This window comes from Carassius auratus, chromosome 8, assembly GCF_003368295.1.
Source record: "Carassius auratus strain Wakin chromosome 8, ASM336829v1, whole genome shotgun sequence".
NCBI lineage: Eukaryota > Metazoa > Chordata > Actinopteri > Cypriniformes > Cyprinidae > Carassius > Carassius auratus.
Genome location: NC_039250.1, coordinates 30215104 through 30231505, shown reverse-complemented (window position 1 = coordinate 30231505; position 16402 = coordinate 30215104). Strand labels below are relative to the sequence as shown.

Sequence of the window (16402 nt, the reverse complement as noted above, 5' to 3'; positions counted from 1 at the left end):
GGTAATGCACCCATTTTTTAAGCCATGTTCTCTTCTAAAGCTGTGTAGATGCAGAAGTGTGGCGTTGCATCATAGCCCTGTGTCCAAACACGTTTTCAATGACAGCATTGTGGAGGGAAATGTGTTTGTTCTGCTCTCTCCAGTCTCTTGAGTTCCCAATCAGAGCAAAGTTCACCCCAAAACAAACTGCTGTGGACGACCGAGAGCGAGCAGGACAGCGAGGATGATTCGAAGCGCTCTGAAACGAATGGCCTGTAAGGGTTTTGTGTGTTTGTTCTGCTTTAACTCTTTGTAATCACAATCTGGCGTTTTGAGTTAAAAGGACATGATGGGAATAACAGTGGATTTGTTGAGCTAGGCTGGTTGGGTGTCCTCTGTTCATGCTAGCTTTCTTAGCATCTGATGCGTAGTGCATATTCTCAATCACAACACTGGCCCTCTTCCAAACTCTGGATATGTTAGTGAGAGTTTCATCAGAACCCGAGCCATGGGTTAAGTGCGGTCTCAGCTGGCTGGAAGAGTTAGCCATGTTTCTTCGCCTGGGTTTCATGAGGAATGGATGTGTTTTGGCCGCTCGTGGAGGGTTGATGTAATCCCCCTTCAGTGTGCTGTTTATCCTGGATGAGTAATGATTTATCTTCTCTCTGGTGTGTCTGATGAAAGCCATCCCCAGCCCGTTCTGTCAGAGGTAGGACTCGTGTCACTCTAGCATGGATTTATGGGCAGTTGACATCACATGTCATCATGCCGGTTTTCTTTCTTTTGATGTATTCATCTGGATGGACTGTGTTATTTATTATTATTTTTTTTTCATTTTTTTGTTGTTGCATACAACTTCAAGTAAAACTTGCTTGAGTAAAATGTGTATTTTTTCATGTAGTGTGACTTTCTTCATGAGCTGTGAAATACACAAGCTGGAAACAAATGACAAAATTGGCATTATGAAATTGGTATACTGACCGCAGGCCTGGTCAAGAAAACAGTTTCAGTATAATCGTTACCTTCGTCGTATAATCATTACTAGCGTGTAATAGGAGTAACAGCAGTGATGAAGTACAACAACGACACTTACATCATCATCATTTCCTGGATGCACACCTAAATTCAAATACACCATTTTTGCATTCGAAAGTTAATATTTAGTTGGAATTTGACTAATATTATCATTCTTCTATTTTATTCTCAATCTTTTCAACGCACTGCCCAGCTGCATTCATTTTAACGCTTACAATCTGTGTGATCGGTGCTTTAATTTCAGCTATGCTTGAATACATCATGCTGTTTTGTTCATAATCGCTTGTGCAGTTTGTTTTGCTCATTGCACCCTCCTGTGGCCGCCAGAGGCAGGCCACACATTTCTTCAACACTAATTTGAATATCAAATATTAGGGATGGGCATTTTCCGCAAATATCTCATTTGAATATTCGTTTATTTAAATTAAGTTTAATGAGACAGACGTTATTTTTTCAGCTCCATTTATTGTTGAGAGAAGATTACACGCAATAAGCTTGAACATTACACATCGTGTTTTGTAGCTGAAAACCTTTAACGATGCGTGCAAACAAACAAAAGTACAGATTAAAAGCAAAAAAAAAAAAAAGTGAACAAAGAAAAAACGTAAAGCAGCCTGCAGCAATTAGGATATTGTAGAACGTAGCCTACACTTAACTTTGAAACTTTTAAACCATCTGCAAATCTTTTTTGCTTTTATTCTATTGTTTTACATGTTCTTGTTAAGAAACACAGGCATGTAAACATGATCGGGGGAAAGTCGGCTCCTCAGTCTGTTAACAATAAGGCCGGCCGCGGAGAAAACGCGCTCTGACGGCACAGACGTTGTCGGGACTCACAAATAACGGTGTGCTAAGCGAATAAGTTTTGTGAAGCGCTTCGTGTTTTGGTTTCACCACTGAATGGGATCCTCATCTGGAGCAATACACGGCTCCAGCAAGAACTGTTCCCACTCGTCTCGGCTGGACTCTCTGTAATCATCGCTGAAGAACTGGCTCAGCCTTTTCCCACGAGTGGACATTGCATCCTCTTCATCGTTGGTGACGCACCACTCGCATCAAGGAAAATGTTCTGATAATGTTCAAAAAAGTTTTTTTTTTTTTTCTTCTCTCATGTTTTCATCGAGAAACCTGAGATGTTTGTGCCGAAGTTTTCACTGCATTCTCCAAGCTAGCGGTGTTTATTCGTTGCTTGAGAGACGCCGGAACAATGTTCTTGAATGCGGTCACTTTCTGTGATTCTCCTCGTCATATCTGAAGTACTGTAGAAGACCGCAGTTCTTAGGGCCGTTCACATATCGCGTCTTTTAATAGTTAATTCAGTCAAGTATTGTGTTAAAGGCTGTATACTAACAATTGGGATAATTAAAACACGATATGCTTATGAAATTACCAGAGAGCACTTGAAGGACTTTGATAAATCATATATGATTATAATGATGTATTTGGTTTAATATGAGTTTTGTCTTCTACATCAGTCATGAACTGTGTATAAAAGTGTTGCTCTGGATGAAACGCTCACAGTACAGTGAGACGGGAGACAGTGCTCCTCAGATTACATGCATCGTGGAGAATAAGAATAAAGAAATCAGACTGAAACATACAAGGGTTGGTCAGTTTCTGTTGGTTATATGCATGCAGATGGACTAAAAGGCCTAATGCAGTTGTTTTGTGCATTCCTGTCGTCACAAATAAACAGATTTCTTTCTTTTACTTCCAAATGTCTTTGGGATGTTCAGATCCATTATAATGAGCATGCGTTGGTCTTGTGCTGTAAGATGATCAGATCAGATCAGTCTCAGGTTTTCCTTCAGCTTCTGTGCATCGTCCAGTGCTGTGAAGGCCAGCGGGTTACATGGACGTCTGTGTGAATCTCAGAGCCATCCATCTGTTCAGAAGGACCCTGGGCTGTGAGCGGACACACATCTGCTGCTCTTCTCCTCGTCTGTTGTAGTTATAAGAGTACAAACAGCTGTTTAATTCAATCTGATTTCAGCAGCTTGTACAAGGTCTGCTTGACTGTGTCACGTACCGCTGCGTAATCATTTTGACTGGATTCATTACTACAGCTGCTTATGTCTGAATACTGATCTCTGCTTCACAAGCTTGCATTTGGGTTTGATTGGATTGACTTGAATGGGACTATGACAGTTCTGATAGGAGAAGATGGAAAGATTTATTCTGATGAACTTTCCTTACTAGGTCATTTTTATGCATGCTTTGTGGCTCACTGCAAGGAACCCCGTTCTATACTCTTTCTTTTTTTAAATGCATGCATTTATAGATCAGATAACATTTAAAGTGTGATTTATCAGTGATTCAGAAACCCCAGACCTGTTCACACTGGATGACAGACCATGCTTCGTTTTTTCCACCAACGTCTGAAACCAGTGAGACGTCATTGTGGATGGATCTTCCCAGACCAGTGCATTAAAAATAGAGACTAAACGACGGATATTACAGTATATGACAAATATAGTCAGGAAAACCATAAAAAGCACTGGGGTCATGAGAAAATGAGGCATGTGCTCTCAGCCTTACGTCCTTCAGCTGGAGAGAGCACATACACGGCTGGATTTGGGATTGCTTACACCATTCCACATCCAGCATCTCTGCTCTGGGGTCAAGCTTGAAATATGAACAAAAGTCCTAACAATTTTGCCTTTGTACGCAACTTCACTAATGCATTGATGTTTGACAAGCAGAATTAATTTAATGGCAGAATAGTGTTTTAAATGCAGCATGACACATTCACTTCCCAATTTGTTTCTGTAATGTTACAGTTCAAGTGAAACGAGGCTTTCAATGAGAAATGTTCAGAAACTGAGGAAATGGGTTCAGTTTTATGTTGACTTTACATATTGTCCAACAGGATTTATTCAGTTATTTATTAAAGTATAACGTAAATATCTTTGAAGGAAAAAGCACATGATATTATTATGTATTGACTTTTTTAAATGACTTTTTCTCTTCACCACAGTAAAAGTAATTTCATCCCCAACTAGAAACATCACAACACAGTGATTCTGCCTGAAACTAATGAAGGATGTAGCGCTTCAGTGAGTCCTAATTAAACCTGGATAATGGTAAACTATATCAGACTCACTGATATCCTCCGAGATCTTCACTGATGCTTTCTGGGAATTGTTTACTCTGGCTTTCAATGAAACCAACCAATATTAACATTTCGTAAATACCTTTTGCAGCCAGATCATGACCCACTGATAAGTTCTAGACAACACTATAAATATTATTATTGTTTTTTTCGTTTTTTTTTTTTTTTAAGTTGGATTTCTCTCTCTGTTTATCTTGGTAAATCTGCTTTGAAGCTTTCTGTATTATATCCAGGTTCTTTTTTTAATAACATCACAAGGCTGGTGTCATTCCCTTCCAGTTATTTTTAGCTGTACAAAACCGCTTGTTATGCTGCTGCAAACTGCTGTTTAAAAAAAAAAAATATTTATACCATATTATTTTAATAAATGTTCTTAATTATAAACACGCTGGTTTGTAGCTCACACAGTTTTACCGTTTACTGCATTTTGAAATGCTTGTTATTTGCCTACAGCAGCTAATGAACCAGAAGTGTTGCACATTCACAGAAAACAGCTGACTTCTGTGAGATAAGGTGGAAAGAAATAAAGATGACTTGTCTATATCTAGATTCTTTGGATCGCATGTATCATTGTTATATATTAACTTCAAATACACTAGCAGTCAAACAATGATGACCAGAAAGATGTTTCTGTTTTTTAAAGAAGTCACTTCTGCTCAAGCCTGTATTCATTTGATCCAAAATACAGCACAACAGTAACATTTTTAGTACTATTTAAAATAACTTTATATTATTTTTAAAATAACCTTTTCTATTTGAATAGTTTTTAAAATGTGATTTATTCCTGTGATTTCAAAGCTGTATTTTTAGCATCATTACTCCAACCTTCAGATATTGTTCTGATAATATTCTGATTTGCTGTAAAAAAAAAACATTAATAATGTGTTGAAAACAGCGGAGTACAATTTATTTATTTATTTTTTTTCACTAATGGAACGTTTATCTGAAATGTTATGAATTAGATCAGTTAAAGTATCCTTGCTAAATCAAAGTATTCATTTCTATACCCCCCCCCCAAAAAAAAAAACAACAACAAACAAACAAACAAACAAAACAAAAACAAATTATACATACTTATACGTATTATTGTTTTTAACTTTATTTTTGGTTTTTCATTTAAATGTTACGTTTATAAATTTTGTTGTATGCATTTGTCATTTTTATCTAATTTCTTAATTTTTAACATGTGTATAGGTAGTATCTATAAAGTTTTAGCTTTTAGTTTTGGTTCTGTTCGTCGCTTTGGATAAAAGCGTCTGATAAATGACTAAATAAAAAATAATAGTGATTACAATATTGACCAAAGTATTGATGATTGAGATTAGTGTGATAATGGAGCAGCCCTGCGTGATACTGAAGGTGAGCGCTGCTGAACTGACGTGTGTGTGTGTGTGTGTGTGTGTGTCTCCAGTCACCCCTGACCTGTCTCCAGAGACTCCTCGACCCCCAGCAGCCACCGCCGGCCCCCGAGCACACCACAAGCCCAGCGAGGGCCACAGCGGGCAGCCGGAGCGCAGCAGCATGGAGGTGGGCATGCGGGTGGTGCGCGGCCTGGACTGGAAGTGGGGGAACCAGGATGAAGGAGAGGGGCACGTGGGCACGGTGGTGGAGATCGGCCGGCAGGGCAGCACTACTACACCCGACAAAACCGTGGTGGTGCAGTGGGACAGCGGCACTCGCACTAACTACCGCACGGGATACCAGAGCGCCTACGACCTGCTGCTGTACGACAACGCTCAGATCGGTGAGATACACTTACTCTTATAAAGTCATGACCACGAGCTCGCTGCATGCTTTTCTGTTCAAAAATAACAGTGCACAGTGGTTTGTGAATGCTAATGCTTAGCCTAAATAATCTGATCAGGATCCATCCCCTCCTGTGACCCATGATTTGTCTGTATGTGTATTCAGAGCCAGCGAGCAATGGACTTTCATAATAATAATAAAAACTGCGTTAATGTGCGATTCAAATAATTGGTCCGTTAATGCATTAACGTGATAATACTGTGTTAACTTGACATGGTGAAATAAAAGATATACCCTGGTACAGAGACGATGCTTTGGACCGGGATGCTGAACTGTTGTGGGGAGATATAGAAATAATACATAAACACATTATATATTAGGGCTGCTCAATAATTCTCATGCGATTATTTAATGCGCATCTTGTCAGTAAAGACGGTTCTGTGATCAGCGGTGAATCTCCATCATGAGTGAAACTATCTTCAGATAATTTACAGAGACTACAGAAACCAGTTCCTCATGGAAACACCTCCAAGTATAAGTTTGGGTTAGTTTAAAACAATGATCAGAAATGTATTACTTATTTGTCTTATTCTACTTATCATTCTGTTTTAAATAGAAATTGTAAATAGCTTATAAACATACATTTTTGATTTATTACTGACAGCTAATTTTCTATAATGTTGAGGACTTTTATTAGTTTTTCTACTAGCTAACATTATACCCAAGTATTCTGCTGTGCTATTGAGAGGTTCGCTGGTCTCTAAAATGTGGATGTCACAGCAATCTTATTTACAGAAAATGTGTATTTGATCCATCACATTGTTAAATGATTCACTCAAAGTGTCGGTCATATGACCCACTCATAATTAGATTAAATAATCATGATTACAATATTATGATTTATATAATTGAGCAGCCCTAGTGTGAGTGTAGGAGTTATTTTATAGCCTGGGGAAGACAGACGTTAAAGAGACTGGATTCACTTCCCTTTGTTCCTGGCAGGTGTCCGGCACTCAAACATCATCTGTGACAGCTGTAAGAAGCACGGCATCATGGGAATGCGCTGGAAGTGTAAGGTGTGTTTCGACTACGACCTGTGCACCCAGTGCTACATGAACAACAAGCACGAGCTGACGCACGCCTTCGAGCGCTACGAGACGGCACATTCACACCCGTGAGTCCTCTGTCTGCTCTCTTTCTCTTAGAAACATCAGTAAGACCGATTCTGTTGAGGATAGTGATGGCATGAATAACTCGAAACAGCTGTGTGTGCAGTAATGCACTTACAGGGGAAGTCCTCTAGCCAACACCAGAACAAACCAAACCTGCAGTTACTCAGATCAAGCAGCACATGTCATGCTAACTGGGCCTGGTGTTTTCTATTACACCACTACTAACACAAGTACATCATTATCAGTGCACAGATATCACTGGTAAGTGCTTCCTCAGGTCACGGCAGCTCTGTCAGAGGTCATGTGCAGGCGGAGGTAACGTCTGGTTTCGTGTTAGGACACGCTTTACCATATGGTCTCCCATATGTTCAGCACACAGCCTGACCTGTTAATCGGCTAAGACAGCTACTAGTTAGCTTCTGTTGTGTTGTCTTCTTTAATCTTACTGTAGGAGAGTGTGGAGCTCAGCAGGTCTTTCTTACAGTAATATCTGTTATTCTTTATAAATCTGTGTAGATGTTGATGATGGACTCGTAGTGCTGGGGTAATGGAGAAGCACAGATAGTGTCTGATCTGGTGTTTTCAGTCACGTAGCATGACGTTGTCTCTGTGTATGGCCCTGGATTACTCCAGTTTGGATGTCAACAGGCTAAAAGAGGACTGACCTTGATCTATGACTGACCTTTGACACAGTAGAGCAGTGTCACACAGAGCGAGCTGAACACAGATATGGAGCTCACTGCATCGATTAAACACACCACACCAGAGAACTTCACAGATAACTGTTCTGAAACCGTTTTATCGGGATCCTAACCGTGTTACCTGGCCACTAAACGTTTGGGATATTTTTTGACATTTTTAAAAGAGGCTGCGTTTATTTGAGCAAAAATAGGTTAAAAACAATGTTATTGCAATGTAAAACAGCTGTTTTCTGTGTGGATATATAGTAAACTGTGATTGATCGCTGTATTTCCAGCATCATTCCTCCAGTCTTCAGTGTCACAGGATCTTCAGAAATCATTCTGATATGTGACCGTGGACAACAAAACCAGTCCCGAGGGTCAAACTGAGATCTGTGCGGCCTCTGAATAAATAAGGTCTCCAGTGATGTGTGGTTTGTTAGGAAGACATTTGGCTCAGATATTACTGTTTGAAAATCTGGAATCTGAGGGAGCAAAAAAATCTAAATATTGAGAAAATCAAATTTAAAGTTGTCCAAATGAGGTTTTGTGGCAATGCATATTACTAATCAAAATTATTGATATATTTATAATAGTAGATTTACTAAATATCTTCAAGGAACATGATCTTTACTTAATATCCTAATGATTTGTGGCATACATTTTTTTTTATATACATTTTTGACCCATACAATGTATTGTTGTCTATTGCTACAGATATTCTGCAGCGACTCCAGACTGGTTTTGTGCTCCAGGGTCATGTCTGCTGATTTACTGATCAATACACATTTTTGATTATTATCAGTGTTGTTTTGTTTCTGTGGAAACTGTGATACATTGCCATTTAAAAGTTTGGGGAAGTACAGTAAAAGAATTGTGTGCTTCCAATCGATTTAAAAAATGAACTAATCAATTCTTTTATTTTTCTGAACTGAATTGTGATTAATGTCACCTAACATTAAAGTTTTTAAATATACTTTTATATTGCAGTAATTTCACATTCAATATTAAAATTAATGTAAATAATAGACAGTATTTTTTTTATATTTGTTTAATGGCATTTTTATATGACTTAAAGGTGAGTATCATTGATACAAATACTACTGATGTCTCCTGGAAATCTTCTTTTTTTGACGATAACCATTCAACATTACAGTAGAAATGAGAGCTATCAACTTGAACATTTATTCTAGCATGCTTCTAGTTCATTCATGCTTTAATATGAACTGAAACGGGCTACAGTGTGTGTGTGACTGAAGAGCAAGTGTTCAGTAAAGTGTAACAGGAGTGTGTTTTTACTGACATACAGTCTCTCGTCACTGGCTCCACGCTCATCTGACTCGTCTCAGTCGCAAAGACGTTCTGCGTCTAAATTAACTAAATTCTTTTCACGGAAAAAGAGACAGAAGCAGCATTTGTGAGTGGGGTGTCCAACCCAAGCTCCGGCCCTGCGTTACCTGCGCGAAATATTGTAAAACTTGAAACGTTCAACTGAAGAGATTGATAGCCTGCATTAACACACTCAATTTTACAGCACAAAAAAAAAACACTAAATTGATGATAATAAAGAATAAAAAAATCTCTTGTCATTATTACCTGGGTCGTCATGCCTGCAAAACAAAACTCGCCCAATGGCAGTCCAAACTGCCGTAAATACATATTTTTGCAGTCCCAGAAAAATGAAAGTCCTAATAACAGGAGCTCACAGGTGCTGAATGGCTCTGTGATATACAGCACAGTTTTATCATTGGTAGAGTAACAGAATGGGTTAACTATTCCAATACAGCATTTCAGTCAAATGCAGTTTATTCTGTATGTCAAACCCTTGGCAACAGACGTTATTTGTTTAAGATGCCACGTTTTACTTGATGAGAGAGAGATGTTCATCTCGGTGCGTCTGTGGATTACGTCTTACCTTTGATCTCAGACGCACACCTGAGACACAGGAGACACAGACTGCTTAGAGATTTATCCTGATTGTGTTTTAAGCCTTGGAGCCGTGCAGGTGCTGCCATATGGCATCAGAGCGTAGGTAAGGACGGACGTGATCTTAGCGCTCCGCACAGTTTGGAGAGAAACCCAAAGCCGAGTTGAGATCTCTGACCGTTGAGGAGTGGATGTGCTGGAGCTGATGGAGTAGGTCTAGCTGGGCAGCTGATACTTTGGATGAATTATGGGAATAGGCAGTTCCTTTGCTCCCCGATCAGATCAGATCTTTACTATAAGGTATGTGCTGTGTCTCGTTCTTATTCCTCTGTGTTTAGCTCAGCGTGTTCTGGAAGAGCTCTGGAGGATGCTAGACAGCCTTCTGTCTTTAGTTTTATTGAGAGCGTGTGTTTCCCATCATGCTGCTCATGTTAAAAATCTGTCCTGGAGCACACATTCCCAAATGAGAAACCGGGACATACAGTCCTCTCTGACTGTGGGCGTCCTCATCGCTCTCAACGAGTGTGAATCAGTGATTTAGACATCGCTTGCTTTAACAGACTGAAGTAAACCAAGCTCTCGCTCAGGTGTCTTCAGCTAAAGCTTGTTTCTTCATGTGATGATTTAATCTGAAGTGACTTACGTAGGGTCCTATGATTTCCACAATGCAGAAAGCACAGATGTAATCGCAGAATCCAGATAATATTTATAAAATAATCTTTAAATATGAATCCTGCATGTTCTGTGTGTCTGTGTGTGAATAAATGTGGCGGACTCGCAGTTTCGTTTACTACACACGTAATAAAGAGCGTGTGATTCTCAAGGTGTTTTCAGCCAAATATGAGCACATGAACACAAACACAATCTCTAGAACTGCTCTGAGAGTCACTTCATGAGTGTTTTACCTTTTCTTTTGAGTAAACTATCATCAAATCATTTACAAACGGAAACCTAAAGGTCTTTACTGCAACCTGCTAAAATAGAAGTTTAACTTGAAGAAACCGTGACAGAAATATATTACTTAATGTAATGATAGAACTACTACTACTAATGAAATTATTATTTAAAAAAAAATTATGAATATTTACCAGAAATAACATGGTATTTCTTAAAATAATAATAATAATAGTAATAATAATAATAATAATAATTATATATATATATATATATATATATATATATATATATATATATATATATATATATATAATTAAATAACATCAATTACTCAGAGATGCTTTTGATTTATTAAAATTAAACCATTAAAAATAGAATCCAGAAAAGTAATGAAAAACAGAATTTGGTAAAAATGAAGTCTAGTTGTAGTCTGTTTTTATCCACAATTTTAGTATACCTAAAAATAAGTGTTGATTTTTCCTCAGGTTATTGGATTCTAATGCATTTGCGTTTGGTATCAAACTATTTTTTGTTTGATTTCAGTATTAAATGCATATTTTGTTTAGAATCATTCAGAAAGACTAGTTTATTTTTTAAACAAATCAAGTTCACAAAGACAACATTGTGTAAAATGATCTTAATTGTATGCAGCAGATCAGATTAGAAAGGTTTCCTCAGGTTAATAACTGTCTCTTCTTCTCTCAATCTCAGAGTGAGCTTGACACCAAGACAGAACCTGTCCAGAATCATCCTGAAGGGAATCTTCCAGGGGGTGAAGGTGGTCCGGGGGCCCGACTGGGACTGGGGCAACCAGGACGGTGAGACACACGCGCTATCATCCCTGATTTCAGCCCTCTCTCAAAGACTGAATGGGACGTTCTGGGTCTGTTTAATGCAGCATCTGTAGAGCTTATAGAACAAACAACCATTCTCATTCACTAGAAGAATTGAAGTCTGTCTCATGTTAGACATTTGCAGATTTATCATCGCCTTAAAAGGATAGTTCACCTAAAAATGAAAATTCATTCGTCATTCATTACTCACCCACTTGTCGTTCCAAATGTAGCACCATTTTGGACAGTATCACATACGCAAACAACATATGTAACGTATGTATGCGGATGTGTTGTGTATGTTCAGATTAAAGCGTAAAATACTTAAACAGTGTATCAGCGTAAATACGTTTCATATGTTGTCTACTTATGTAATACTCTCCAAAATGGTGCTACATGGTGAGACAAATTGATGAATAAAGTTGTTTTCTTTACACATAAAAAGTATTCTCGGCTTTATAACATTACGGTTGAAGCCCTGGTTATTTTAACGATCTCCTTGCTATGTTTCTGAGCCGTGATCGTGGTAGTTCCCTTGCTGTCTGTGGAGAGTCAGAAAGCTCTCGGATTTCATCAGAAATATCCTAATTTGTTTTCTTAAGATGAAAAAAGGTCTAACGGGTTTGGAACGACATGAGGGCGAGTAATTAATGACCGGATTCATTTTTGGGTGAACTGTCCCTTTAATCACTTCTGGTCCTGCAGAGTTTAGTTTGAATTAGTTTTTTCAAGAAATGTTTTTAGGAAGTTCTGATTGAAACGGTCGAAATGAAACTCTCCATGATCAGGAATCAGAAACTTTTTTGCAAAGGAAAGTGACTTTGTTATAGTTTTTTTTTTACATTGATAATATGTGAGATGTAAGATGTGAAGACTTAATGGTAGATCAGGGGCCTGTTTCATAAAACAAGTTTACCAAGTAAGCCAGGCTTATTTTTAGTTATTTTGAACCAAATCAACTAAACCTGGCTTATTTGATAAACTATTTTTTTTTTAAATCAGACTCCTAATGTTTGAGCTTGTTGTGTTGTGATGTTTTATCATCCATTGTGTCATTTCTTTAAACACTTGCACATGTTCTCGTTTGAAGGTTGTATTTTAAAATGTATAATCACTTGAGTGATGAATGAGTCAAAATGCCCATGTGGAGTTGATTGCCTGATCCTCCCAGACTCTTTCTCTGTGTTTTGTGATAGTGTTTGGTTAGCTGTTGCTGAACACTTGTGTTAGTTAGTGATGGTTGTTATTAGGTGTTCATATTTCACCCCAAAATCAAATGAGAAAGTAAAAAAGGTTTCCATTACCATTAAGTAATGGAATGGTTTCAGACCATTAAGATGTTTAAGATCATTATGACATATTCATTCTGACGATTAACATATTTTGCATAAAGAAAATGAGATTTTTTTCCAAATAAAATGAAGAAATAGTATGCTTAGAATTGACTTATTTGATTTTCTTTATTCAAAAAATGACTGCTTATTTGGTTTTGTGATTTTGGGGTAAATCTTGAGAGTTTTTGTGAGAGTTGTTCCCCTGTGTTTGCCGTAGCTTTTTGAGCTTGTTGTTTGATTATCCTTTCATTGTGAACAGTTAAATATTGTCTTTGTTCAGGTTAAGTATTCAGGTGTCATAATTTGATTGACAGATGACACTAGATTTTGAGATTAATTTGATTTGAAGTTCCCTTTCGATACTTCACTCGTACTGCGTCGCTTATGGGGAAAAACTCCTTTTTCTCGGAGGACTGAAGCCTTTACAATCACACAGTGTAACTGCACAGCCATTGGTTCATGCAGTAATCAAAAAAACAAACCAGTGGCTCAGCAAAGGAGCTGCATGAGCCTATGGTAAAGCCCACCAGAACCCGACAAAATGGGCGTGGCCATCTGGCTATATAAGTGGCATTTTGCCATAGACTCTCAGATTAATTCTCCTTCAGCGACGACTATCTTCTCTTCGCTGACCCATGAGACTTGAAGCCACTCGACATCGACCTGCCTATCTGTGGACAGAAGCTGATTCAGCTGATTCTTGATCTCCCTGAGAGTGTCTTGAATACTATTTCACAGGCTAGAGCCCCATTTACCAGATGCCTCTATGCTCTTAAGTTTTCTGTCTTTTCCGCCTGGTGCACAATCCGTGGCCAAGACCCGGTTTCATGAGTGGGACCTGCCCATGGTCCTAAAGCTCTCAAGGGCTCCCCCTTTGAGTCTGTGGACTTGAAAACCTTATCATTGAAAACCAATCTGCTACTGGCTTTAGCATCGGTTAAACAAGTAGGTGACCTCTTTCTCTCTTGGTGAGTCCTACCTGTCTTGAGTTCGGGCCTAAAGACTCCAGTCATACTAAAATGTTTAGAGCCCAGGTTATCTCTCTCTTTGCTCTTCCTCCTTCTGAGGAGGACCAGGAGTGTAATTGCCCGGTTAAGGCACTGAAAATTTATATTGAGCATTCTGCCCCGTTCAGGCGGTTGGAACAACTCAGTGATTAGTTGACGCTATCGCACTAGCTTTCTCCTCCCTGGGTCTTTAGAGCCCCACAGGAGTCAGAGCCCATTCCACTTGGGGTGTTTCCTCATCCTGGGCGTGGTCTAGTGGTGTGTCCTAAGCAGATATCTGTGCAGTGGCTGGCTGGGCCTCACCATCCACTTTCACCAGGTCTATAACTTGGAGGTTCTGGTCTTGCAGGCTTGGATTCTGTCTGCTTAAATGGATACGCACCTGAAAGTGAAAGTTATGTGACATACAGCCAAGTATGGTGAACCATACTCAGAATTTGTGCTCTGCATTTCAATCAATCAATCAATCAATCAATCACCTTTATTTATATAGTGCTTTAAACAAAATACATTGCGTCAAAGCAACTGAACAACATTCATTTGGAAAACAGTGTCTCAATAATGCAAAATGATAGTTAAAGGCAGTTCATCATTGAATTCAGTGATGTCATCTCTGTTCAGTTGAAATAGTGTCTGTTTTTATTTGCAATCAAGTCAATGTTTTCGCTGTAGATGAAGTGACCCCAACTAAGCAAGCCAGAGGCGACAGCAGCAAGGAACCGAAACTCCATCGGTGACAGAATGGAGAAAAAAACCTTGGGAGAAACCAGGCTCAGCTGGGGGGGTCAGTTCTCCTCTGACCAGACGAAACCAGTAGTTCAATTCCAGGCTGCAGCAAAGTCAGATTGTGAAGAAGAATCATCTGTTTCCTGTGGTCTTGTCCTGGTGGTCCTCTGAGACAAGGTCTTTACAGGGGATCTGTATCTGGGGCGTCTAGTTGTCCTGGTCTCCGCTGTCTTTCAGGGCAGTAGAGGTCCTTTCTAGGTGCTGATCCACCATCTGGTCTGGATATGTACTGGATCCGGGTGACTGCAGTGACCCTCTGATCTGGATACAGACTGGATCTGGTGGCCACGGTGACCTCGGAACAAGAGAGAAACAGACTAATATTAGCGTAGATGCCATTCTTCTAATGATGTAGCAAGTACATAGGGTGTTATGTGAAGTGTTTCCGGTTCCGGTTTACCTAATTAATGCAGCCTAAAAATCCTTTAACGGATTTGGATATTAAAAGCATATTAGTATGTTATGTGTAAGCCAGGTTAAAGAGATGGGTCTTTAATCTAGATTTAAACTGCAAGAGTGTGTCTGCCTCCCGAACAATGTTAGGTAGGTTATTCCAGAGTTTAGGCACCAAATAGGAAAAGGATCTGCCGCCCGCAGTTGATTTTGATATTCTAGGTATTATCAAATTGCCTGAGTTTTGAGAACGTAGCGGACGTAGAGGATTATAATGTAAAAGGATCTCATTCAAATACTGAGGTGCTAAACCATTCAGGGCTTTATAAGTAATAAGCAATATTTTAAAATCTATACGATGTTTGATAGGGAGCCAGTGCAGTGTTGACAGGACCAGGCATTTAACCCATCCGAAGTGCAAACACACAGCGGTGTATACACATACACTGTGAACATACACCTGTATTGGTGCATAAGGCAGTCTAATTCTTCAGGTATTGCCTGCTTTCTTAAGTATGCCCTTGGCCCTTTTAGTAGTAGAACAATTATACAAGGCTGTGCTGAGCTTCTGAGTTCAGCCTCTTTACCCCCTGCAGGGCTCACCCTGTGTATAATCGGTCCCTCTGAGCCTTTTAAGCTCAAGGCCAGTTTGGTCAGTCGTTCGTCTTTCAGGGCAGGGCAGGATTGTATTGGTTCCCATAAGAGTCTAGTGACAGTACGAGTGAAGTATACAGGAACGAGTACTGCGTTCCTTGCAAGGATGCTGCACGACTCCATGTCGTCGCTTCAGTTGAATTCACCTGAGATCCTATAGCAAAATACCCACTTGTACAGCCAGATGACTCCGCCCACTTTGACCAGCTCTGACAGGCTTCTTCACCATAGACTCGTGCAGCTTCACTGACACACCATTGGTTCTTTTTTAAATTACTGCATAACCCAACAGCTGTGCAGTTACACTGCGTGATTGTAAAGGCTTCAGTCCTCTGAGAAAAAGGAGTTTTTCCCCATAAGTACTTGTTTCTCTATCTCAGGGAACTGACTATGCTGACTGGGGTGTTTTAGTTGTTACACCTCTTTACTCCGGTCCAGTGTCAGAAACAGGTAATATTTGCTCCCTACAGTTGATTTGATTATTTTCATAGAGGTATATTTTTATCCAGTCATTATATAATTGATAATGACATAGTTTTGTGTGAGAAACAGAATTGACTGATGATCTTCTCCATGTTAGTAAGATGCTCTGTAACTTTGCTCACAAGACTCAGTATAAAGAGGAGACTCCAGCTGGTGAACCCCTAACTGCCTGATTTTGTGTTTATCTGCTCATAAACCATGTGTTTAAGGTAGTGCTAAGATTGTGGTTCATTCGCTTCACCATTTTCAGTTTCTGCTCTCTCCACACTCACGTAATAATGTTCAGGGTCTTACAGCAGTTTCCTGCCATTCACACAAACAATGGTGACACATTTGAGAATGTGCTTTTTTTCTTATAACCAAAT

At 39.2% G+C, this 16402-nt stretch overlaps 1 protein-coding gene across 5 annotated transcripts in view; it reads left to right on the top strand.

The window, feature by feature from the left end:
• Positions 1 to 16402, top strand: part of mib2 (MIB E3 ubiquitin protein ligase 2) — a 55129-nt gene that overhangs the window by 16940 nt on the left and 21787 nt on the right. For 3 of the 5 annotated variants that reach the window (XM_026270706.1, XM_026270705.1, XM_026270707.1), the window contains exons 2-4: positions 5538 to 5870; positions 6875 to 7046; positions 11259 to 11365. In XM_026270706.1, coding sequence (XP_026126491.1) covers positions 5538 to 5870; positions 6875 to 7046; positions 11259 to 11365 — 612 coding nt within the window. Of the gene's footprint in view, positions 1 to 156; positions 255 to 376; positions 689 to 5537; positions 5871 to 6874; positions 7047 to 11258; positions 11366 to 16402 lie in introns of those variants that run through there. The other 2 variants (XM_026270708.1, XM_026270709.1) reach the window with 2 other exon arrangements.